General features: G+C 34.6%; 2 protein-coding genes across 2 annotated transcripts in view; both read left to right on the top strand.

Moving 5' to 3' along the window:
- The window catches only part of LOC120626095, a 279619-nt gene that overhangs the window by 73484 nt on the left and 178445 nt on the right, over positions 1-27690 (top strand). The window contains exon 4 of the mRNA XM_039893388.1: positions 27483-27591. Coding sequence (XP_039749322.1) covers positions 27483-27591 — 109 coding nt within the window. The remainder of the gene's footprint in view (positions 1-27482; positions 27592-27690) is intronic.
- Positions 23918-25249, top strand: LOC120626097 (sodium channel protein Nach-like). The gene has a single exon (XM_039893390.1). The coding sequence runs from the start codon at positions 23918-23920 to the stop codon at positions 25247-25249; it is 1332 nt and encodes a 443-aa protein (XP_039749324.1).

Here is a 27690-nt window from a genome sequence, read left to right as displayed (position 1 = left end):
TTTCAGATTTTACTATCCGATCTTTAATGAATAGCGACTTAGCTTGTCTACAAACATTTTTAAATGTTTTGGAGTAACTTTTTACATATTCAAGGAAAGTTGGAGTCTGATTGTATTGTTTTTCATCATATAGCTCATACAACTTATCCCTGCTTTTGTAAATGCCTATAGTCGCCCAATCACTAAACCTCATTTTTTTATTAAAATCTATGTATTTAATATTAAATACTTTATTAAATGCACTTTCTATTTCATTGAAAAGCGTACGATAAAGATTGTCGGGATGACAGTTTTCAAAAAAGAGAGCGGGAATTTTGGCTGATATTTCACCTTCAAATCGCGTCAGTTTACTCTGAGTTATCGGCCTGTACTTAACAATATGTTTATTTCTATAAGTACCAACAACAGTAATTTGTTGGCCACAATGATCTGACCTTAAATTGTTTAATATCGATTTACCTAAGATATCACAGTTAAAAAAAATATTATCTAAACAAGATGCTGAAGTTGCTGTGATTCTAGTAGGTTCATCGAAAGCATTATTCAAATTAAAGCATTTAAATAAGTTTAACAACCTAGTCGTAGTAGTATTATGTAATAAGATATCAACATTGAAAACCCCGCATACTATTACGTTTTTAGTAGACATACACAATCGCTTAAGGACATCTTCCATTACATCCTCGAATTGGTTGAAATCACCTGAGGGGGGATGGTACACACACACTATTATAAAACGCTCCAGCTCCACACAAGACAGTTCAATTATGCGCTCCACAGAAAGACTAACTATATCTTTTCGCTCCTTACAAGTTATATTATTGCGTACAAAAATTAAGGATCCACCATGAATAGCAGTCTTTCTAAAGAACACACTTTGAAGTTATCGATGTTAACTGCTATTTGTGCTCCAGTGAGCCAATGCTCAGTTATACACAATATGTGTATATTGAATTTTTCAACAAACAGTTCTATTTCTAATTCTTTGCCGGTGAAGCTCTGTATGTTTTGATGTACAATGTTCATATTACAGAGCTTCCCCGTTGTCTCACTGTCTAGTTTAAATAACTATTTCAATTAATTATAGTACTAGAACAAGTACTAGGGTCAATATTAGAAATATTGGTGGTACTTGAAGTACAATATGTAGAGGTGTCAATAGACTTAGTTACAATACTTGTAACAGTATCATTTAAGTTGTAAGCTAGTAAAGATGCCAAGTGATGCTTACTTTTCTTAGATAAAATTAAACTATCTCTAGACAATAGGGATGACATGGATTTATTGATGTCAAAATAAAAGACTGCGTCACTATGACGGCATGTCAGGTTATAAATTAATAAATTCAAATTATAAATATGTTCATTCTGCTTTGAACTAAATGAGCCACAGTAAGGAAAGGCACACATAACGAATTTACATTGAGTTTTACTATGTAAAGCTAGTAATTTATCAATGCATCTTATAATTTGATGCTTTTTGACATTCAAACTGTCTCCTATTAAGAGAACAACATTTTTATTTACATCTAAATAGTCACTATTCAAACTATTAATAAGATAATCTAAGCTAGCCCCTGGTGAACATCTATTAGTCACTGAGTGATCAAGGTAATGGTTCATAATAGGTCCAAAACCTTTACCTAACATGTCGGAAAATATAATTGTCTGCTTTTTAGGCATACTTTTTAATAAGGTACTTTTTAATATAGCTTTCACATGTTATGACAACATGGTGTGACGATCACCACATAACCAAACTAGATGGCGCCACAAAGATCCTGCATCGCGCTAGCGACCACAAACATTTACCATACCATACATACAACTTTCAAAGATGAATAACGGTTGAACCTCGATCCGCGAGCACGATCACCCGCTCGGAGAAAGATCTACCTATTGTTACAGTCGAGCGCATATCTATAGCTCCCGTAAACATGGTGTTTTTTACCCCAGAAAAGCAACAAGGAACTGTTAAAAAAAATTGTCGAGTTACCATATATCGATTTGCAAAATTTTGCATGGTGATAACTTGTAACCTTCAGTATATATAGAAAAAAAAAAGTATGCTTATACAAAGCGTTATCTTACTCATTTTAACTAACTAACTAACAATAACCCATGACCTATCTCCCTTAATTCGACAATTGAGAAACTGCTTTTTTTTCTATCAGTACACAAAACTGTGCACATTTTTTTTTGATAAGGCACCCACTAACCCGTTTGTCTATTCTTTAACATGCAAATTAACTTTCCTTTGAACATATTTTAACTTTGACGCCACCGTTTCTGGTGGCAATATAAAAGTCTGAAATGGTCTAGTGTTAAATAAAAGTTTTTGTACCCTTTTTGTTTCAATAGGTACTGCTAGACTATTGAAAATGTACGTTAAATAGTTCTGATTAAAATAGCCAGTCTCGTTATGTATTTATTTTAAAATGTTGATTTCGTTTGTATTCGCTCGATTTCGCTTGAGACTTGTCTAGTATAAATACGAACGAATGAATATTATAGCAACGCGATTTTCCTAAAAAGCTGGTTCTATTTATTTGCTATGCTTTTATTGCAATTTTAGTTACCTTGATAATATTTAACACAACCAAAATAATCAGTATCTTACATTTTATACATTAATCAATCCCTTTTAATATAGTAATATTTTTTTTTATTTTATCCCTTTATCCCTATCGGATAACCATTTAGTCAGGAAAATGCTCAAGATGTCACTATGAAGAACTCTATTGTTTTAATAATATAATAAGTTGCCTCATTTTAGAATTCTCATCATCTTAACAAACACTGGACCAGAAAATAACTTTAAACATGAGTACGTAGGTACGAACTATATTTGAAACTAGCATTCTAGATTTTATAAAGGAAACTAGAACAAGACTTAAATCCGGTTATGTCATATTGTGTTAATTATGATAGAAGTTTAAGACAGTCATATTATTATGTACCGCCTCGAATAATCAGTTTAATGAAATGCACTAAATATGTACGATAAATTTAAATGAGACTCGTACTACAGAATACACAGTCTCTGTTTTCTGCTAAGCCTTCGTTAGATATTACCACCTCAGGTTTCTTTGTTGCCAAATCACATAAATAATATTTATACTCATACACTTAACAACGAAAAGACGATTTGAGCTAGTAAATAGCAGTGTCGATCAGTGCAGTAAGTAAAAATATATCTTATTTGTAATTAATATAAGTTGAAGTTTACTATACTCATTATTCATTAGTCAAGTTAATAGGCTCACGATAAGCAATGAAAATTTAGGGAAGAAAGAAATATATTCAGTTATTCAAATTTTTTTAATGTAAATTATAAGATATCTGTTTGGGTGAAACTGACTAGAATTATAAATAACATATTTAAATAAATAAAACTAAAATGAAATCTATGAATATTGAATTGGATAATAGAATAAAAAAAATACAAAAAATTGGTGTTGGATAGTGTATTTTTGACATAAATATACTAGCATTTGTCCGCGTTCTTCTTTATTACAGTTTTTCCCAAATCTCGTGGGTACCGTATAGTTTTGCATTTATAATAATCATCATCATCATTTCAACCAATGGACGTCCACTGCTGGACATAGGTCTTTTGTAGGGTGTTCCACAATCTACGGTCCTGGGCAGCTTGCCTCCAGCGGCTCCCAGCGACTCGCCTGATGTCATCTGTCCACCTCGATGGGGTAAACGCAGCGTAGGTCGGCCTACGAAAAAATGTAAATATGTCTGTTGCGTAGACACTGAGAAAGCCCATGATTAAGTCTAACTTATAGCACACTAGCCATAGATAATGTTCAATGGATGGATGTGTTAAAAAACGGGGAAGCAAAGCTACTCATGTGAATGGAATCTCATGAAGGTAAAGTTGCAGATCCTGTACCTCTACATTACCTCGCTGTTCAAAGGTAGATATGATAAAGGCGAAGGGCGAAACTAAATCCAAGAGTTTCTGAGAACTCTCATTGAAATAGGTAAATCACGTAACCACAGAAATTACCAACACAATATAACCACAAGTTGTGAAAAGAAAAACCTATGGTAAATAACCTTTCTATTTTTAAACTGAATACTTATTTTTGAAAATTATATTTTCAGATACAATCTAATTCGGAGAAGTATCCTTTGATATCTCAATATCAAAGGGTACGTCTTTCCAGTAACAGACCCACTTTGGTAGACATTGAAAATGACAAAAGAGACCCAAAATTACCTTAAATTCAATTTTCTTCTCTTTGCAATAGACAAACTCGGTTCAGTCTTTAATACAAACTACTTGAGATTTACGGGTTCAAAACCCATTATGATTTCTTTGTTTTATGATGTCAAGGAAGCATTTAATTCAAGTAATAGAGAGATGGAAGCGCATTAAAATGGCACGGATATGACAGGGATAGGCAATAGGCACATTATTTTACGATATCATCAGATTGGATACGGTATCATTGGATATCATTTCATAGAACTATCTAGCGATAATCCTATGAATGTGACTTAAATAATAATTAAATATATATATTACGAAAAAACACACGTTGTCATCAAGCCCCAAAAGTAAGCGTGGCTTGTGGATCTAAAATTACTGATGCATAATTTATATGTATAAAAAATACCTGTAATATATATAAATAAATAACCAGATACTGAAATACAATCCTGTTCATCACACAAAATATTTCCAGTTGTGGAAATCGAACCTGCAGCACTGCACTCAGAAAGCAGGGTTACTATTCACTGCGCCAATAAGCCGTCAAAATAACAAAACGGTCCCCTCACTAATCGTCTTGAACTCAAAACACAATTAAAATAAGGTGTTTGCAATGAAACCAGAAAGGGTGATACCTTCTCACTTTTGGGGGGAGACCCGTGTACCGTAGTGGACTGGTAATGGGTTGATAGGACGGTGATGATGACGTATACCTTATCTGTCGGCTTCGTACGCTCAGGTTGCCTTTAAAAGATCACTTTTATTATAAGGCCGCCTTTGCACCCTAGCACTAAGTACTTCTACTGTTTTCTTTGTATTTTTCCTATTGTGTTGTGTTGCAATAAAGTTTTTCTATTCTATTCTATTCCGTCCATTGAAAACGATTACCTAACGATTACCTAAACAATCGCAACTTTTGACCTATTAAAAACATTTTATAATTGAGTATATAAATATTATTAGTAAAAATGCGTTGTAATCAAAAAATAAATAGTTGCCTTGCATGAATTAATTATCTATTGTAAACATAATTAATAAAGCCAATTAGGCTTAACTCATCAAAATCAATATTAAAATAACAATTATTTATTCACCATTTGATGAGTTGAATAACACAGCTTACAGAATAGGTTTCTAAACCAAGCGCTAATGAGTGTAATGACTAATTAGTTCTGATTGAGTGACTTTGTATGCATGTTCGTATATAGATATACAAAGTAGGTATACACAAAGTTATATTGAATACATTGAATTACTAATCTTGTTGCCGGACAGTGGTGTGTAATATATTAATCTGAATAGAATAGCGAGCGTGTATGCGAAACGTATACGTATGTAACATGAAGTAAATGTAAATATATGTCGTGTGAGGACGCCAGATCAGAATACATATTTTCTCCAGCCTTCCTGTTCACGCGGTTTCGTACGAGGTGACTAATATAACGGAGAATGGGCAGAAGCGTCCTCTATGCTACTATCTACTCTGAACACGAAGCCGTCTGTCTAGCGTAGTGATTATGCGCAGACTGTTATAGGCTACTGAAATCAATCAGTAAATCAGTGAGAAATGGAAATAATGTACCAACTGCAAATAATATAGTCAGATTTGTATACTATTAATTGACGGACTAAACAGATGATGGTAAGAGAAAAACCATCGCCGATGAACAGAGAATAGTTTCGCATTGCATACAAGGGACAACTCCTATAAATTTCTTCCCTGTGTCCATCAACCGCAAGCGTTGGTGCTAGACATTATTCTTTTATACAAAACTAGCGGACCCCAGCGCCATCTGTCAGGCTGATTTGTGAATCTAAACCATCTAGGGTGCCACCCAAACGCATACCAAAAAATTCATTCAAATCGGTCCAGCCGTTTAGGAGGAGATCAGTGACATACACACGGACACAAGAAATATATAATACTAGCGGACCCCAGCGCCATCTGTCGGGCTGATTTGTGAATCTAAACCATCCAGGGTGCCACCCTAACGCATACCAAAAAATTCATTCATATCGGTCCAACCGTTTAGGAGGAGTTCAGTGACATACACACGCACACAAGAAATATATATATATATACTAGCTGTTGCCCGCGACTTCGTCTGCGTTTGTTTTTTGATGTGGCATTAAATTGCTGCTGTCCGCTGAGGAGTTCTGTCGTCTATCTCCAACCACAGTTTGGGCACACAATTAAACACATATACCTGTATAGTACAAAAATAATTATTTAAATCGGTTCTAATTTGTCGGAGTTATGATGTTAAATCGTCAAACACTCATCCCCTCTCCCAAAGGAACCGAGCTTAATGACGGGATAAAAAGTATCCTATATTACTTCTAACACTTCCAAGAATCTATATATATCATATTTACATTCTCCGTGGAAAAATACATGTTCATACCAATTTTTATGACAATCGGTTGAACGGGGCGGAAGTCGATACTTGACAGCGCCGCCTGGTGGGGAGTTACATCAATGGACATAGCATGTTCGTTTTCTCCGTGGAAAAATACATGGTCATACCAATTTTTATGACAATCGGTTGAACGGGGCGGAAGTCAATACTTAACAGCGCCGCCTGGTGGGGAGTTACATCAATGGACATAGCATGTTCGTTTTCTCCGTGGAAAAATACATGGTCATACCAATTTTTATGACAATCGGTTGAACGGGGCGGAAGTCGATACTTGACACCGCCGCCTGGTGGGGAGTTACATCAATGGGCATAGCATATAAACCTTCTCCGTGAAAAAATACATAAGCATACCAATTTTCATAATGATCGGTCAAATAGTTTCTGAGTTTATCGATGACATATATACAAACATCCTCTTTTATATATATAGATATAAAGACTAAGCAGAAAAAAGATAGCACCTAAAGAAGATGCTATTTAAAGATATGTTAAATAACTGGATTCCCACTAGATCTCTACGAGGTCACGTATTTACGTCTGCAAAGTCCTTTACCTCACTCGTGAGTTACGCTAACTAGTTTCTATTAGTGTTGCCCAAATGCAAGAACAAGACGAGACTTAGCCAGTCTTGGTCTTGGTCTTGCGCCAATACACCTGGTCTTGGTCTTGGTTTTGGTCTTGCGCTCCCAGTCTTGGTCTTGGTCTTGGTCTTGCAGCAAGAGTCTTGCAAGTCTTGCAATTACCTATTAGTCTATTACTATTTATTAAAGTTTACTTTAAATCTTAGAAAAACGTATTAGAATTGGAACATTGTGAGCTTGAATTAACATAGCCATAGTAAAGATCAAGCAGATTAATAAATAACTGAAGATTTGATAAGAAATTCGAAAAATCAACTGACCTATATGTCGTTTTCCATGGAAGTAACTGTTTCTTAATAAACATTTATGATTTATAAGCTTACATTTGCTAAAACATGTAAAAAAACAAATTAATTACAATAACTTGACTGTATTTCAAAGAACAATACTTATCTGTCTAGAAAGAGATTGAACCCTCAACTTATAAGAAATTTAATAAAAGAGTTTTACGATTTATCATTTATTTGAATAAAAAATAAAATACAACACAAATTGATACTTTATATCAATTCTTTTGACCAAGAATTAATACAAAGTAACCATCTGGCTGACTCATCACTTAACCTATTTCTATGTTTTCTAATTACTAATGATGCTTTAGAAAATAACCTCTCAGCAGGTACTGAAGTTGCAGGTATTGAGAGAAAATCACGGGCCATTTTCGATAAAATCGGATACTCTGTCTCATGCGTCCTCCACCAATCTAAAATGTCTTCCGAGCTGGCAGTTCTTGGTTTTCTCAGGTACTCCTCCAACTCGTCTATCACTAAGCCTTGAAGACAAGATCCAGATGACGTCGAGGGACATTCATAGAGTTTATCAAAGTCTATTACGTCTTCATCTTCATCACATACTTTATTGTCTTTTTCTGGTAATTCCAGAGATTTGTTCAGTGAGTGTAGACTTTTATATTCTTCATAAAGTTCATTGAACTTGCGCAGACTTTCTGTTTTAAGTTGCTTCCCCCACATTGTCAGGTCAAAAGTCTGAGCCTTATGCCTTGGGTCTAAAATTAAAGAAGTACAATAAATCCAGTTGCTCTTCTTGTAATGTTTAAGCATTTTGTCTCGAGCTGCTTGGAAAGCTAGAATGAGCCTTTCATCCACTTCAGATCGATTAGGTTTCTCATCTAACTGTTTTACCATAGATTCAATTTTATCTAGCAAGAGATTAAATGATACAATGACTAGCGGTAACGTAACATATTTGTCTCCACCAAGTTTTGTACTTAAAAGTTTAAAGTTTATTAGAAATTTATGTAATTTTTCGAGTACCTGCCATTCATTAGCTGTGATTTGAAAATCATTCAATTCGGTGACAGAACTGCACAATATGTCAATGCCCGCTCTCACTTTTAAACCAAATCCAATCATATCATGTGTGGAATTCCATCTCGTTGGACAGTCAAGAATGGCATTTAGATTTGATGGCACGCCAGCTGCTTCACAAGCAGACTGAAACTTCTTCTTCACTATCTCACTTCTTTTTATTTTACTGGAAATACTGCGTAACTTTGTTACAGATGTACGCGAGTCAGCAATATTTGGTGCAGATTCTTCATCTTCCTCATCCTCAGTTTCGTCTGCATAGTCTTCGTACTGCTGATCTTGCGCGTTAGTGTCAGACTCACAGTGTAATGCTAAGGTCTTTAATAAATCTTGTACACCAAGGTTTAAAATGTGAGCAAAGCACCGGAAATGTTGATTGTCTGAATCAAAGTGTGGCGGCAGCTGTTTGCCCAGTTCATACATAAATTTGGTATTTGCAGTTGCGTTGTCGACCGTGATACCTTGTATTTTATCAATTATGCCATATTCCAATAAACATTCATGGAAAATCGTTGCAATATCTTCCCCAGTATGTCGACCGCGTGATGGTATAAAATCAAGAACTACAGATCGATACTTCCATTCGTTGTCTATATAATGAATAGTAACCCCGTAGTAACTCCTACCAGCAATTGACGTCCACCCATCAATGGTAAACGACATTTTAGATGATAATGGTTGAAGTCGTTCCTTGAGATTCAATTGGAGCTCTTCAAATCGCTCTTTGACTTTCCTTCTAAGTGTAGACCTTTTAGGAAACACCATATTAGGGCAAATACGTCGAAAATATACTTGTGTAGCTTCGTCATCGAAAAATGAGAAGGGAAGATATTTTTTCACCACCCAATCAACTGTAGCTGTCGTGATGTTGTCACTGCTGTTTTCCGACTGAAACAAAACAATAAATCTTGTGTTATTATTTAAAACATACTAGGTTTGAGCGTATAAGAGGAGGAGGTTTGTTGTTGTTAAATCGAGAAAATCGTTAAATTGATATTTGTTATATTAAGGTTGCACTGTACTGTAATTTACCAAAATAAAGTACTTAGTTGTTACTGGCCGATTAAATGAAAATATGGGTGTTTATAAAAAATATTTAAGACGATAATTACATACTTAATATGTCGCACCCCTAGATGAAAACACCACTAACTCAAAAATACTTACGTAAGTTAATGGCGTTTTTGAAAGTATCGCATGAATAGCTACGCGGAGTTAAAATTCTTTTAACTGTTAAAAAAATATTCTTACCTGTCCACTTCTTCCAGCGGTTACTAAAAAGCTTGTGATATCTCCACTTAATTTTAGTTTAACAGGAAGAAATATTTCTGATTCCTTTTTGTGGAAAGACATTAGATGTTTCCTTAAGCCTGAAGTGTTTCTGTTTTTCATTTTTATTTCAATCTTTTTATGTTGGCACAATTTACACAAGGCAGTTTGGGATGCATGAATTATTTCGAAAAACTCCTCAAATTTGCTTTTGGGTCTTTTAGATCTGTGACTCAAACTCTCGTTACTCGGACTAGAATAATTTGAATCTTCGTCACTCATATTAAATTGTACACGTGATACGTTTTTAGAAAACAACGAGAATTAGTAAAAACAATTATTAAGTTAGAATCGAAGCACAGCTCAATTGGAAATGACTGGAATTAAAATAATTCCTTCATTTATAGTACGTTTCCTTGCTTTTTACCGCGCCGCCTCGCCACGTGCCGGCTCTATGAAAAGGATGCCGCCGCAAATCGAACGATGCCGCGTGCGGCGTACAAACACACACTAAATATTACCTACTTGTACAGACGCGACCCGTGAATAAAATATATGTAAAGAATTAGTGCCAATCACTATTCTTTACATATAAGTGAATGTTTTGGCGTGCATCTATACTAATATTATAAAGCTGAAGAGTTCGTTTGTATGTTTGATGACAGAAGTTTTAAAATAAATAAATAAATCCTGAACGTCACTATACCTCCAAAGTTACTATTCCTCGTGGACGAAGTCGCGGGCACAGCTAGTAAATACTTACTCTCATCATCTCTCTCAGAGATATTCGAACACTTTTTTGCTATTTTTTCTTGTAAAAACTTAAGAAATATAATGACTAAATGTACAATAATAGTACCTAAGTAATTAGTTTAAAACCATATAAGTAATCAATATTATAATTACTTACTAGAATGAATTATTATGACATCTACTACCTATCCTCACCATTTTATCCTAATCATAATACTACTTGCGTGATCAGTATAATGTATTCATTTTCATTCTAAGCACTCTGAAACTTATTTATTCTTTGGAACACCTGTAGGTACTCTTAAAATTCGAAATTATTTTGCATGAATAGTGTCAAATGTTATGATTTCGGCGCGGCGGCAACGATTGTTTTAGATTTCAAAAGAAGCCGCCGGCGCGTGTATCATAACCATGTACTTCCGAAAAGCGGCAAATTTCTTTGAGAAGTAAGTACAAAACCTTTGATGCCGCATTATCAAAGTGCCGATGGTTAAAACATAACTATGCATGCACTCAGTTTGATTTTAATAGATATTTTTTTATTCGCTATGTTTATGGTATTAGTCGTAATGCGCATAGGTCCAGTTTTTCATATTCTTTGATATAGTTTTTTGCGTCTCATAGAATTCCTAAGCGTACCTACCTACCTATACACCGAACTGTTACACCTAACTACTCCGTGAAATAGCGCTAAGTCCTAGCTGCAAGACGCAAGAGTCTTGCAGGCTATGTCTTGTTCTTGCTCAAGTCTTGCACGGTCAGTCTTGGTCTTGGTCTTGCTAAAAATACGCGGTCTTGTTCTTGGTCTTGGTCTTGCAAAAACGCAAGAACAAGACCAAGACTGCAAGACCAAGACTGAATTTGGGCAACACTAGTTTCTATAAGTAGGTAGTAAACTTCAGCATTGGTTACAAATAGCTACGCGAAGTATTTTGGTCTCAAGTTTTTATTAGTTTGAACCCAATTGACATTCTATAAGTCAAACTTAAAACCAAGTTGGTACAAAGTTGGTGTAAATTGATATTGGCACTTCGCTGTAGCTACTGGGTTTATATTAACCTTAAGCCTTTTATAAAATTTATAAACTATTTGCGTCTCGCTACATTGACCGTGTGAAATTTCTGTATCGGGATAAAGTTTTTGTATTTTCGTGCAACAAAAAGTATCTTATTGGCAAAATGAATATTTACCAACGAAACTTATATCCCACATTTGTGAATATTTCAATGAAACCAAAGGGAGAATTGAGAGGGCTTTGAGAGGACCTAAAGGTTATGCTAATAAAAACAATGATTTTTCCTACTGCTGAATTATATTCACGTTGCTATTTGCTAATAGTATGTACTCCGGAATTATTTTTTTTGGAATGATTACTGCACCCTCGTATATACTCGTGCAGGATTATCGTTATCGTCTGGTTTTATCCATAGCGGATCAAAGAGGCTATGACAATGCGGACCATAGACTAACAACGAAGAACAAACAAACAAAGTTATTCTCTTTTCTAAAATCCGAACGCGTAATTAGAGATACTTAGAAACGAACTGTACGTTAAAATGTGAAAACGCTTTTATTGTATCAATAAATAATTGTATTTATGAACTGATCTAGTTTAAAGATTCATAGCAATCTCGACCTCTTTGCATTACAGTTAATAAACCGTGGTCTGGGATAGTTTGATGGCGATTTATAGATAAAATGAAATGGTCCGCCATTTCATCCGTTTCACCAATCCGCAATGTCATGAATAAATTCGATTGATCTTCGTTTAGGTCTGCGGCGAAGAAAGCCACTGGTTCTGTTAATTTTCGAATAACCTTCTGACAAACAGGATTTAGTTTGCGAAAATGTTCTTAAACATGGCATATGGCCATAATCGTAATATTAATCTCATTTCTTTAATCTTACAACTGGTTTTACAGAGTTGTCCGTTAAATCGTTATATAAGCTTTAGAAGAAACCTTTTCATTTCTTTACTTTCTTTAAACGATAACGATTATGATTCAATCAGATCCTTCCCCATAAATATTATATTATCTGCAATCCAAATATACTTAATGAATTCCATTCTGTCAAAAAGTAAATATATTAAGCAAAGTATCAGGGTCCAGGAGGATATCTTGTATAAAATTTTCTTGTATACAAACCAAAATTAAACGAATATATTTTCAATTCTATAAAACTAAATTTAGGGGATTTTTATCGAGCATATTGCTAAAGCTTTCACTTTATCCTGACATTACAAACCCTTCCGGGCAAAGCATAATATAAAAGTTGTCAGATACACACAATGTAAACCCTCAAGTTGGGTTTCTGAGTTCTCAGTTTCTAAATACTTTCTTTAGCCCCCATGGAAACCCCTAATAACATCGTCTTGTGTACGAGAACGTTTGGTTTTTCGTTAAAAAAAAGGTTTTTTCTGATTTATATTCAAATTAACAAAATTGTTTGTTTCATTGTTAGTAAGGCCTTTCTGGCGATTCAAAAAGTTTATGCTTTTTGAATCGCTAAAAAGGCCTACACAAAACACTTATGTGTGTTTGTGTACTTTTCAACGAAATCTATGTATAATTTACTTATGAGAAGTTGTAGTACAAATTTTTCTTCTTTGAATTACGTTGATACGGCGGATGTCAAAGACGGCTTTTAGGGGTTTTAGAAGAACTTTGTTAAAGTTACGGAGTTAAAGAGATGTGTGTGTAATGTCTTAAGAACAAACTGGTCAAGATATATACAAGATATATAGATATAACCTTGGAAGAAAAAATATTGGGTAACATTATAACTAAAACACGAAAATGCACACCTGAACCTAGCTGTTGTCATAGGTTATAAGCTGGTAGCATTTATTTCAATACTCAGATTAGAACTTATCGATGGCAACCATAGCATCAGCTGTATTTAGAAAGGTTAAGGTCAAATAATTATAAAAGGCAGGAATGCGATGGCAATGAAAAAGCGAAAGACACACGTTGTACACACGTTAAAGACTTTATAATCAATTATTAGTGATACTTTTTGTGCATGGTTTCCTGGTACTCACTTCCAACTACTCTGGACTGTAAGCTGTAAAATGATGTTGAAAAAGAACAATCTACTGTTTCTTGCTACAGTCTACAAACAGACCGACTTGTCGTTTCAAAAGTTCTTATAAACTTGACATATTCGAAATAGATGAATTTAGAATTTTAGTTTTTTTTTTTGCTTAAGTAATATTGGCTTAAAGAAAATTCGTTATCGTAAAAAGTAAGATAATTTTCCATTGGATACCAGTGCCACTCGTATTTTAATTGTTAATCGGAAGAAAATTATATTAATTGAACTTCGGAACTTCGACAAAGGTTATGGAAATCTTATTACGGAGTCGATGAAATTCTTGAATCGTTCGAGCGTTTCAAAGTGACATCATTGAGGCATCGTCCGCTTCTAAAAACAAGGAAAGGGGAAAGATATTTAAAATAAGAACTGTTTTGTTGACAAGCTATTGGTCGCGACTTCACTTGCCTGAAGAAAGCATTTATTAGGTAAAGTGAAGTGTCGTATCTATTTTAAGTTATTTGCCATCAGAGGGTGATGCGGGAGTTATGTTATCATTATGGAATTTTGACCTTTTTTTAGTTTCCTTAATTAAGTTAAAAGCACACCAGTAGCTCATCCAATTGTACATCAGTATCACGAATGAGATAAGGGGACACGGGATTTACCAACAGAGGGCGCAGTTGGCAAATCCCGTGCCCCGGGCGTATCCTGGCAGCTTTACCCCTCGTATTTTTAACTCATTTATTTATTAATTAATTTGAAATCACAAGCCGCCGCACGTCCATTTCATTACAACAGTATCACGGGTGAGATTCGCATTGTGTTCTCTAATTTATTTTATAAGCCTCGTGTGACGTGCTTTCTGCTATTTCCTCGAATTTCATTTCAACAATGCAATTTAGTTTACAGTTAGCGGAACTCAGCTGGGATTACATCAGGTGGGCTAGTGGAAACCATTTTATTTTATAACTGACTTCAAATTCCCAATTTCATCCATATATGGTTAGATATGTGTATATGTGAATAATATATTTTTACCTTAAAATAAAAACCATCAACACACAAAACTAATTAAAATGTTGTAGAATCATAAACGGTAGGTCTACATGTCTACATAAGAATATATTTTATTTAATTTGAATGTTTGTAAGTTTTTTGGCATAGAAGTAGTAACGAAGAGTGGCATAGGCTAATTTTTATCTCGGGAAAAAAAACGGTTCCCAGAGGATTTTAAAAAACGTAATAAACGCGGGCTAGTATTTATGTTTTATGCAATTGCTGTTTTACTCGTTTTTAAACATAAACTGATAACAGCAAACTTATTTCAATAACTGCATAGTCTTATAAGATAAGATATCAACCTTTCGAAACAACCTATACTCATATTAGTAATTCAAAACTAATTCATTTAAGGGTAATTGTATATCATTTTATAAAAAATTACCAAATGAAATCCTAAGATGTCTCTCAATAAGTTCAAAGTATACATAAAACGTAAGCTTATAGAAAAATCCTAGTATATTAAGTATAAACATGTATGATTAAAAAGCTCGGGTATGAATTGCTCTAACTTCATAAATAAACATTAACTCGACTGTGATAGGGTGATAACAAAAAAAAATGGCCAAGTTTTTTGTGAGCTCTTTTTAGACCAGGACGCGTTTGGAACCCTCCTAGCTTTAACATGTTAACATGTTAAATGTATGAACGTTTCGTAAGTGCCTGTGATAAGTTCTACATGAATAAAACATTTTTGAATTTGAATTTGAATTTTTGTTAGTAGTAGAGTTTTTTGTGACAGAGCTCGTCCGGGAAATTTATATCGCAATACTTATTTCTGCCGTTAAGCAGCATTGTTGCAATGCTGTGTTCCGGTCTGTAGGGCGTGGTTGCCTGTAATTACACACCTACGTCTCTATTTGATGGACACAGGGCGGCATGTGGCATGCGTACTCCTTGCATGCCCTGTGAAGTGGTGAATGAATCAATGAATGAATACACTTTTATTGTACACCAAAGGAAAAAAGTAGTTACAGAGATATAAATACATATCAAGAGAGTACAATTTGGTGGCCTTATCGCGAAATAGCGATTTCTTCAGGCAACTAATGGCGTAAAAGGAAAAAACATAGACAAGAAATAGGTGGTGCAATAAATAATATTTAAAATTAAACAAATATATACTTAAATAAAATATATATATTGGTGCTCTGTTTATAGGAGACGGTTTTTCACCTACCATCAGGTGGGCTATCTGTCTTGTCCATATCTGCTTGGTCCATCAATTATTACAATAATCACGCCAGAACGGCTGAATTGATCTGGATGGAATTTAGCCCTGAGATAGATTATGAACAGGAATCAAGCATAAGCTAATTTTATTCCCGGTAAAATGTAAGATTTCCGAGAGATAGATTTGTTTTTGTTTTTCACGCGCAATACATAGACTAGTTTTTATTGCATAGTGCTAATTCAAGGGGTCGAAGAATGACTATATTTTATATATTGAATTCACATCCAAATTTTCACGTAAACAAAGTCGCGGACAACTAATTAGTACAAAAGTTGTAAAAAGGTCTCCGCTACATCACGCTATAAGACTGAAAATAATAAAATAATTATCGATTCATAGAACACTTTATTAGTATACCACAGACTGATTGTTAGTACCTACAGATTGAATTGGCTAAAAGCGAAAAGCAAAGTATCGATACAATGTGTATGTTGCCTTTCAATTACATACAAAACTCATTTAGATTCATTGAACGAACTGTTCCCAAGTGTGTGTTTCCAAGTGAAGTGTAGGACAAAGAAATGGCTCTCAAGAAAACTCGGAACTTCAAACCTCATGGGGACTAAAGTGTTCTTAAACGGAAAGGCTTGGCATTTTGGCTTGCATATTTATTAGTTGCTCGATTGAAGTATAAAACTACACTTTTTATATTGTGTTTAAGACATTGTTTTATTTTCCTATGAACCTATTTAACAAAATTAAATCGAAATTTGAATAGAATTTTGAGTGAGAAGATGAATTCTCGTCTTATGTATCTTATGCCCCCGGCTTCGATCCTCGAGAGGGCATTATGGAGATTTGTAATTTCGGTGACTGAAGGCGCCACCAAGCAATTCCAGTACGATGCCGCTCAGAAATCTGCGATTAGAATTTTTTTTTTTAATTGGTAATAGGCCAGAAATTGGACACAATCTCACCTGATAGAAAGTGCAGATGTGGGCTAAGGTGGGACGGGCTTGCCCATGTTTGTTTTAATATAACTGCCATCACTCTAATAGGTTAACTTACTACCATCTTAAATTGCGTTGCGTTTTGCGTTAAAAATTTTATCCTCTGACAAAGGATATAATTAACGTGTCCACCTGCTTTAATTTTTAAACATATTTGGATATTATTTCTCTCTGAGAGCATATAAAGCTGCGGGAGAAGATAAATTTTTATCCTTTTATCCGGGGTGATAATTGTCTCCTGCTCATTCTAGCCGTGCATAACATGTAACGAAATAAAAGAAAACAATATTATTCTAAGGTTATCTATAACACAGGCTTCCCGCTTTCGTTACCATGTTAAGTTAAATAATAATAATAGTAGCTTCAGGATGACTTTTGAATTGATTGGCACTACCTATGAAAAGGGTAAAACATTATGCCACTTGCCCTTTCAAACATGTAGCGCTGATTTTTAGTTGGAATACCCCTTAGCCTTTTGTTTTCCACACTTCTTTTGTTTCTTTAACTTATTGTAGTGTGCTAACGTGTCAATAATAATGACACCAGTGTCAAGGCCAGTGTGACAGTAAAATCCCTCATGTTTAAGCTCAAATCTGCTTTCGATAAAAATAACTAAACTAAGTTACACACCATATTTAATCGTGCTTATTTGCACCTCTATCAATAATAATATGGAAAGATCCTAACCCCCCACTTTAATTTTGTAGCTCTAGATAGCAGCTTAGAGCCCACATCCGTCTGTATACGTGCTTCGGGGGATAATGGAACACAATAGGATATTATTGATCTTGTATACTACAGTTTTAGTGTGTCCTACAATGTAAAGTTGTTCATGGATCATTGATTCATAGGCAATTAATTGTAAAAATGTATCAAAATCTTTAAGTAATCTTAGAGTGACTCTTTGTTTATTGATTTTTCCTTTTTTTACACCGTTATTAAGCAACCAGTCATTTTGATTTTTGACATAATAATAATTATTATAGTTTAATTCGAGTAAGAAGACTCATAGTTACGATTTAAAAGACAAACTATAAATATAATTCGATATGTCCTTATAGTGGATAATTCAAACGAAAATTACCGTACCGTGGTGTAAGCAAAAACAAGACAGAGTATTTGCATTGTTTTAATATTTTTTTTTAACTAATTTATACTGATATTTTCTCCAAGTATATATATGTACGATGAACTCGTAGAATGTGTCAGAATTTGTAGAAAAAAAATTGCATATATTAAATATTTGATAATGTCATCGAATCTGGTCATATCTTGAGAGTATATTTTGTATTTATGTATACTTTTAGTCTAAAGTTTCCATGGTGACAGGAACAAATTAAATTAATGAATTATCAAACAGCCACACCGAAGCGTGGCCGGGTATAGCTAGTTTATTTATACTAGAGAACTCAACGTAAACTAAATCTACCTAATTGTTTATTTAAGTAATTTTATACGTTCATCTATTTTCGTTCCTAGAATCTCGAACTGTCTCGCACGTCTTGTGATAAACATGTTCGACTGTGAACCACGAGGTTGATATTCGAATATGTTGTCCATTGGTTTAACCCACCAACGCAGCGTAGCGTCTATACTCCATACCCCTTTCTCATGTGTGTAAGGATACCTTTGCCAAGTAGTAGGACATATTATGTCTTATGTTAGCTTATTCGTTACACAGGGTGGAAGAGTAAAGGGCTTAACGTTATCGGAGGGCACCTTAAATTATTTCTCCCTCTTATGACCGTGTGACGACGCCGGATCAGAATCCAGTTGTGCCCATCCTTTTATCGCAGGTGTTGTGCAAGGCAACTAATGGAATACAAAGGATCGCGGAAAGCAGCGTACTCTGTGATAATACTACCACCTACTGCGATTACCAAACCGTTAGCCCAGCGTGGTGATTTTTATGCAAACCCTCCTTTGTTTTGGTTAACCCTTCAGTTAGGAGAGGCTTGTAGTCCAGCAGTGGACTGGTAAAAGTTATTGAATAGGAAGCAATTGCCCAATCATCATCATCACCTCAACAAATTGACGTCCACTACTGGACATAGGTCTTTTGTAGGGAGTTCCACAATACACAGTCCGTGTCTGGTCCGTCCAGGACCGTGCATTGCCCAATAGTACGTCATTAAGAGGCTGAAAATCATGATAGTAATTAGGAATCAATGACTGACGAGCTGAGCTTTTATAATTACAGTTTAAAAATGGAACATTTCAATTGAGATCAACGGAGATTTATAAATAAAATTGGTCCGTTTCGTTCAATTCTCGGGTTCGTTATGTCATGAATAAATCCAATTGATCTTTGAGCAGCTTAACGGAGCAGAGACGTTGTGTAGCGGAAAAAAATGTATTTATAAGCTTTACCGATAAAGCTGTATAGTTAGTTATCTACTAGCAATCCCAGTACACCCAAGTATAGTGTCAATGATGACTTTTTAACTATTACCATACAAAAAAGCAGGAGGTTCTCAATTCGGTTGCATTTCTTTGTTTTTTTTTCGTTTTTTTGTACGTTTGCTAGCTCAGAACTCCGTCAGTTATGAACCATTTTCGAAAATTTGTATTAAGACGGTAAACTTCCCATGCAGTCCCATTTTCATCAGGTCAAGATATATTTAAGGAGTCCTGGGGAAATTGAGGGAACTCTTCAAATATTATAGCGGTTTGATTATTGTATACAGTAACTTGAGCATTTGCTATCAAAAAGAACCAACCACAGATGGGTACCAGAACTACACAATAATAAGTATTACACTGGTTGCGCTTCGATTATAGTATAGTGCCAAGTAAAAAAGTAGAAAATTACTGATACTTTCCTTGCTACTATATATAACTGGGAATAAGAAGTAGGTATATGATCTATACATAGTAACTTTATACATTTTACTTGGCACCGATAAAAAAATGTTAAAAACATTTATTTTTTGCTTTTTAGTTGTATAATAAAGTCAAACGTTTGACTATTTCATATTTTTTTCTTTTTTTTAAACTTATTTATTAAATATTAATTATTATATTGTAATTTACTTAACGTAGATGCGTATATCTAATACGCAAACATCGAGTTCAATGTAATAATCATTTTTTACGCATTTTGTATTCTCTCTTCTTCTATTTTTTGTTCCCTTAAACTTTGTCGTGGTGTGCGAATAAATACATAATAACTAATAATATTATAAATACGAAAGTACGTCTGTTTGTTTGTTACCGCTCAGGTTTGCAGCGATACATAACTGGATTGTTTGAGCAGGAAACAGTTTTTATTAACGAACACCACCTGGAAACAGTTTCCGTAGCATTTAAAGCATTTACTATTGGTACCCACTTTTTATCCCTATACCTTACTACGATGGGCGGATGGACGACCTTTAAAATAATAATCCTAAGATTTATTGTTTTAACAACGCTAGGTTATTATTTATTAAACATTTATTTCAGTAAATTAATGCAAAATTAATAATAAGTGAAGTTTCAGAAGACAATCTTTTTCACACTTTAACATCATCTGAATTTTCACATCCAAATCAGATTATATCCACCAAAATAACGGTGTCACGTTGTCATGAACATGTGCCTGCGAGTGAAATTGCGGAGTTTCTCAGAAATATGAGATACAAAGCTAGACATACGAGTTCATACGAGTATTGTATGCGTAGACTTTATAACACTGTCAAAAACCTCCTCGTAACACGTTTCTTTTTTATATTAGAATTATAAGGTCAGTGATTATAATAGACATGGCCCTCGACTTCGTCCGCATTTGTTTTTGTTTTAAAAGTATATAGCATATGAACAATTTATTTGAGATATGTGTGTCCAATAAATTTACACTACACATATTTATAAGATGCAATGTAATCTTGTAAAAAAAAGTAAAAAAAAAAACTATTTCAATTAAAATATATATATATATCTCTAAATAACGGTTTTGTTTAGGTGTAGTCCTCCTTTTTTTATAACTTGCGATAACTTTCTAATTAAATGTCCGATTGGAATGAATTAAAAATAATTTTACTGCTATTCAAATATATGTGTGTGTGAGTAAAACTATTTAGTAAAAAAAAAATATACTGCGATACTAATAATGGCAAATAGGTCACCTACGCACAACTTACTTACTTAACAAACACTACTTAACAAATAAATATTTATGTTATATAGAAAAAAAAATGGGTGTTTGGTTTAGCTCATTTAAACATTTTTTTTTTTAATTAAGATTAACTAGATCACATGAACGAATGAATCAAACTTAAATTAAAAATCTTACTTCTTTTTAATATAAAAACAAACGTTTTTTAATAACAAGGCTTTCATTTTATAGATAATTGCCAATAACGAAAATAAAATTTCCATTTAAAATTGCTGTTGATTGATCCTTGTGTAGGAAGGTATTATAGGTACTATTTCTAGAAGGCAACATCAGAAAAGGTAATGCCTTCCTACGCGATACTTATAAAGGTACCAGACCGATTAATTCAAGTACTTTCCATATAACAGCACAAAAAACAACTGCAAACTAATTGTATTAAAAAAGGTACTGTTTTGATATTGCTATAAAATCGACTGCATTGATATTGTTTTATGTTTGGTTATAACTTAAATTATAAGTTTCAATGGGGCATACTACCAAATTAAAAAGTTTCAATTAAAATTTGGAAGTATATACGTCATACATAAAATGTAAATACATAAAATGAATAATAATTTTATTGCGAAAAGTTGCCTGAGATTTCATTATGATTTAAGAACATGCTTCGGGTACTTCTCTCAAGTTATCTAATCAGATTTTGTAACTTTACTTACTAGATAATGAGTGAACATTTTCATACGATTGGTTATTACATACCTTTTATACGCAGTAGGTACACACTTTTTTTTAAATAGCTAGTTATTAAGCTATAGGCCGCTGTCTTTGTAATTCCATTTCCTTAAATTATAAATAGTATATATGTGCTTTGCTACATTTATTTTCCAACGTCTTTTATTCGGTTAGGTCTGCAATTGTGTTACGGTAAAAATTTTGTTCCTGGCCATATTAACGTTGTTAAAACTTTGGTGAAAGAACATTTTAGGCTGATTTATGTCAAGAATTTAAGGCAGCACGTAAGGTGACTGAAGGTGAGATAGGTAATTATGACACAGTAAAGTTTTAAGTCGTCTCAGCAGCGGCGTAAAACCTGGTAATGAGTCTCCGGGCTGAGGTGAATATTTAAAGACTTCATGCATCACTATGAAAATGTGAAAGGTGTTTTGATCCACCTTTTTATTTCTTGTGTATGAAATAGTCGTTGTTCTTGTAAAAAGAAAACAGATTATATTTTGCAAAATCATAAAAGCTTATTCTTAAAGGAAGAATTAGAACAATTAATGAAATAAATTAAAATACTTTTGCGGATGATAAAAAAAAACAAGGTTAATTCAGTAACTATTTTGCAATAAAAAAAAACTTGTTAAGCTACATACTTTTGTAGTAAGTGGCAGTAGAGCTTATTGTGACAGAGCTCCGCTGTGTTCCGGTCCAAAGGGCGTGATAATAACAGACACATGAGGCTTAAAACCTAAGCCTCAAATTGACGGATACAGGGCGATATGTTGCAGGACGTGCTCCTCGCATGCCCTGTGAAGTGTTGCTGTGTTTATAAGCGAGGGTTTTCCACTAACTATGAGGTCATTTACTTGGTCCGTAAATTATTATTTAAAAAAAAATTAATAGTATACAAGAGTCGCAGGTTGTAATGTTTATGGAGTACAGATCGCATCTCTTGGCTGGAGCACCTCAATACTTACGCCATACATTTGTAGCCCACCCGGCAGTTCTATAAATAAATAAATAAATATACTACGACAATACACACATCGTCATCTAGCCATATTAACCTGCACTATGAATTATCTGGATCACTGGATCAGTGCTCTCATGACTTATTTGAATTAACCTTTTCTAGCCTAGTAGGCTTAGCTTTCGGGGGCCGAGTCGAGCACACACCTCTAATTTCTCTAAGTTATGTGCGTTTTTAGCTATTAAAATATCAATGCTTTAACGGTGAGGAAAAACATCGTGAGGAAACCTTCATGCCTGAGAGTTCTCCATAATGTGCTGTCAGCATGGTGGACTACGGAATACTGAATGAGGAGGCTTATTGTGGGTGGAGATCCGTGCCCTGCAGTGGACAGGTAATGGGTTGATATGATGAAAATCCCTGTACTTTGACCGAACCTGCGTTACAATATAAAAATGTGTAGGTACGTGGTAGTGAGATGATGGCGATAAGTACATTCGTAAAATTCAAATTAAATCTACGAGAGTTCCAAACGAACCCTAGTCTACAAAGTATCCCAGAACAAACTTAGCCGGGTGCTCCTTTTGTTATCACCATCTCACATTATGATTAAAGACTATTTAGCCTGGTTCGAGCGATCATTTATACCCAAACTTTTTTATCTATACATATACAAGCTTAACTTAAAATTAGGCTTGCTCTTTTTCCAGCTATTTATATTACAAAAAATAATCCCGAAAAATGTGAGTTTTTTTTAATCCACTACAAATTAGCCCTTGACTGCAATCTCACCTGGTTGTAAGTGATGATGCAGTCTTAGATTGAAGCGGGCTAACCTGTTAGGGAGTACGGTAGTCATACTACCATAATCGGTGTCCACGCGACATCGCACCGGAACACTAAATCTCTTAGCGGCACGTCTTTGTCTGCAGGGTGGTAACCAGCCACGGCCTCCTACCAGACCTAAACAGAGAAAATTCAGAAATAATAAATTCCCAATTTACATACCAAATTGCCAAAAGTTCCTTATCAAACGTTTTTATCTTCACGTTTTCCTTTTGTTGTGGTGTCAATTACACAATTACTGGTAAAAGTTTCCAGAAAGCAAAACATTAAGCTAATGCATTGCTTAAATGTAGTTACAGTATAAAAGCGAGCGCCATAATTTCGGAATGTATTTGTCGCCGGAATATCGTGGTGGAAGGGCAAAAATGAAATTTATACATGCTAAACTAAATGTATTACTGCAACGTTTAAAATATACGTGTAAAAATCTTTCAGTTCACGGTCCAAGTTATTTGGCTCGTAAGGACGTTCATTTAGTTTGCAGGATAATTTATTGCATAATATATGTGCAAGTTTGGGTTGTAGCAGTTGCCTCAATTTACAAATATATTTCCTCATATCAAGAAGATACAATACGTTTTACAACGCAGACGGATTATCTCGACTGGAATACAACTGTCCCTTCGGTCACAGTGTGTGAAATTGCCAATTTAGACGAAATATTAGTGAAATTGCAAAAGTTAGACAAACAAAGCAGCGAAACTATAGTTTCTTTTGCAAAGGATATCGCTTTTTACACCGGCGAATGCCCGAGCTGCTCTTTAGTAAACAATTTTACCATTCACAATTTTTCGAATTATAGTTCTGCGTTCCGGTCCGAGTGCAAAGATCTGTTTATTAGTTGCACTTGGAACGACAAACCTTTGAACTGTTGCCAACATTTCAAACCGATTCAAACTGAATATGGACGTTGTTATTCCATAAATAATAACCAAATTGGATTAATTCAATCGCCGTACTATGCTGCATCGTCGAATGCTCGTAAATTGGGCACGCTTGAACTTAACCTTGCGCAGGATTTTGAGGCATTCCTTCATTCACCTGAAGATGTACCATATTGGAATATGGAATTGGATCGGAGAATTTCAGTCTTACATGGAACGGAGGGTTCCATACTGTTCTCTGTCGTGGATATACTTAATGAACCCGAACTTTCGTTCATACCTCCTGATGTTCGTCAATGCAGGTTTCCAGATGAATCACCTGATAATATCAAAGGTTATCATCGCTACAGTTACTCGGTGTGCATCATTAATTGCCGCATCGAAGCGCAGATCGAGTTATGCAATTGCACTTCACATTTATCGCCTGATGAATACAAGGAAAGGTATTGCGACGTACGAGGCTTGCAGTGTTTAACAAAGCACCATGCAACACTGAAGAACCTCAAAGTACCAGGAATGAATGAAACTGGTTTGAATTGCGATTGTCTGTCGTCGTGCGTAGAGCCAGAATACAATACTGTGGCTAAGAAATTAATCGATTGTGAGAGTAATTTAAAAGCTAGAAAGGTCAAATTGATTTTAAGCAACCGACCCTATGAGAGAGTTGCTCGACAAGTAGCTCGTACGGGACTAGATTTGCTAGTTGCTATGGGTAACTGCTTTGGGCTTGGTTTTGGTGGTTCTTTACTGTCTATTGTAGAAGTTTGTTATTACGTATGTTTTAAACAATGGAGATACACAAATGTAAAATAGCGAATCGACTAAAACCTTCTTTGCCATAACTTGTTATTAGAAATATGTATACCAATAACATTTTATATTAGAACGAATTTAATAAAAGGATTATGAAATATATATTTTTTTATTAATTAAAGATAATTCTAAATTTATCAAAGCGGCGAAGAAAACATTCGAGCTTGAAGCTTCAGTGATTTTTCCACGGCTATAGTCGCGTAAAAATCAAATACAGCGGCAAAAATATCTCGCTAACATTTTTCTTGCGTGTACAAGTAAATAAAGCACATAAAGACAACGAACCTAAATAAATATAAATCAAATTGTTTCGATCAAATTTTGGTACCTGAATCTATAACTTTGATGTCTAAAATATAAAATATCCTACCTATTTCTCAGGTATCATAACTAAAAAGGTAAACTTGTGTCTCTTATTCTGCCTTCTGATATGGTTTCTTTAACAACCAAATTATATATTAATCGTAATACTGGTGTCAAGCTAGACCTTTGTATTTTTATGTACTCGTATAATATGGAACAATTTATTTTTTATTTTCTTTCGAATATTGTACTGCGTGCAATATATTAAACCGTCTCAAGTAGGTAAAAACAAGTAATTAAAAAGTCTCTTTTTATAATGTAGTAATTAAAAAGATTTAGTAAAATTATAACGGAATGATAAGGTAAGAATTCTTTATTCCAATATTCTAAGGACACATTCTTATTCTTATTCAAATATGTCTTTAATGGAAAACGTCAAAGTGCCAGAAGTTCTAGATCTTTAATAATACCGAATGAAAGACTTAAAGTTTTAAATGGATTGTAACTTATTCAGGATCTTAGCTACATCTGATAAGATTCATTAACACCTATCATCATATCAACCCATTACCAGCCCACTACAGGGCTAATGTCTCCTCCCACAATGAGGAGGGGTTAAGGCCGTAGTCCACCACGCTGGCCCAGTGTGGATTGGTGGAGCTATATTTACAATAAATACACAAACTCTCACAGTAGGTTCCGGCAATTAAACAGACATTTTAGTTGCAGTGAAGCTGCTTGTGACAGAGCTCTCCCGGGGAAGAAGAAATACTTTATTACCCACCCACACGCACACACACACACATACAGACTTAAAATAAGTATAAAACATAAAAAGGAGTAAACAAAATAAAAACGAAATAAATTTTAGGCACGCAAAGGCGGCCTTATTGCTGCAAGCCATCTCTTAAAGAAAGATCTTAAGAAGAAGAGAAGAAGATCTCATCCCATCAGCTGCGGGTGGTGCAATTATCTATACATAATATAATAAACATATATATTCGAAAATATATAAAGTAAAACAGATCGGAACACAGCATTGTTGCAATGCTGTGCAATGTTCGATCTGTGAAGGACGGGGCTGCCAGTATCATTACAGGCTCACACATACGCCTTAGGCTGATGGCACGTTGCAGGACGTGTTCCTTGTATTCCCTGCAAAGTGTCGATCTGTTTATAAGCGATGGTTTTCCACTTCTCATCATTCCATAAATTGATAGGTGGAATCTTAATTCAGAGTCGGTCGCAAAGCATCCAATAACCGATTTTGTTTGTTTCTTATCTATGTTTAGGTAAACCCCTGCAACGATTTTATTTATTTATTTAAACATCTTTATTGCGTAGTAAAGGAGAAATTACAAATATAGTTAAACAAAAAATTAAAAGCAAAAGGCGACCTTATCACTAAAAGTGATCTCTACCAGGTAACCTACGATAACGAACGAACGATATTAGTTCAATTTAACATTTACTCTGCCTGTAACTTGCATACACAGTTCGTAGTTCTTGAGAGCACTGAAATCCCTCCCTAGCTGCCTGGAAGAGATATACATCTGATAATATTTTGGTGCACTTCCTGTATTATATAAACATGCGGGCTCAAATATTATCTCGCTCGAATATTGATATTCTTAATTATCATTAAAAACTTTTAACCCTCTGTATCAGGCCATCATCATGTCTCACCCCACGGTGAGTGTGGAATTACAGAAACGCCTTTTTCAATTCAAATCCAAAATTTCTAGAGCAATTAGCTCATATTTGAGCACGTTTTTGAACATACTTTTATTGTTCTCCCCTGTGTTAAATGAGAAATACCGATGAATTTAATTCTTCTAGACTCACCATTTCAGACAATACCGTATGTGCTTGTCAGAATTTGATAAAGTAAATATCCAATAAAAGTAATAGTACGAAATTTTTGTTACAGTTGCCGACTTCACAACCCAGCTGTCGCAGTTATACGAGCGCCACTCTTCAGAGCTACAAATACTTGTGGCGACTTTTCGGAAGCGGAACAGCGACCTGCGAAAAGAGAGGTAAGTTTCATGAGAGATCTAGCCTTTCTAGGTGGCGCTAAGAGTTAACAGAAAGCCGTAGGTATCTACTGGATTCACAACCAGTTTGGCAAATCGCAC

The sequence above is a fragment of the Pararge aegeria genome, chromosome 8 (genome assembly GCF_905163445.1).
Source record: "Pararge aegeria chromosome 8, ilParAegt1.1, whole genome shotgun sequence".
In the NCBI taxonomy this organism is placed as follows: Eukaryota; Metazoa; Arthropoda; class Insecta; order Lepidoptera; family Nymphalidae; genus Pararge; species Pararge aegeria.
This window is presented reverse-complemented; position numbering and strand designations above follow the sequence as displayed.

Excerpts from the sequence above, each read along its gene's own strand:
- LOC120626097 (XM_039893390.1), top strand. The coding sequence starts at position 23,918 with ATGAAATTTATACATGCTAAACTAAATGTATTACTGCAACGTTTAAAA.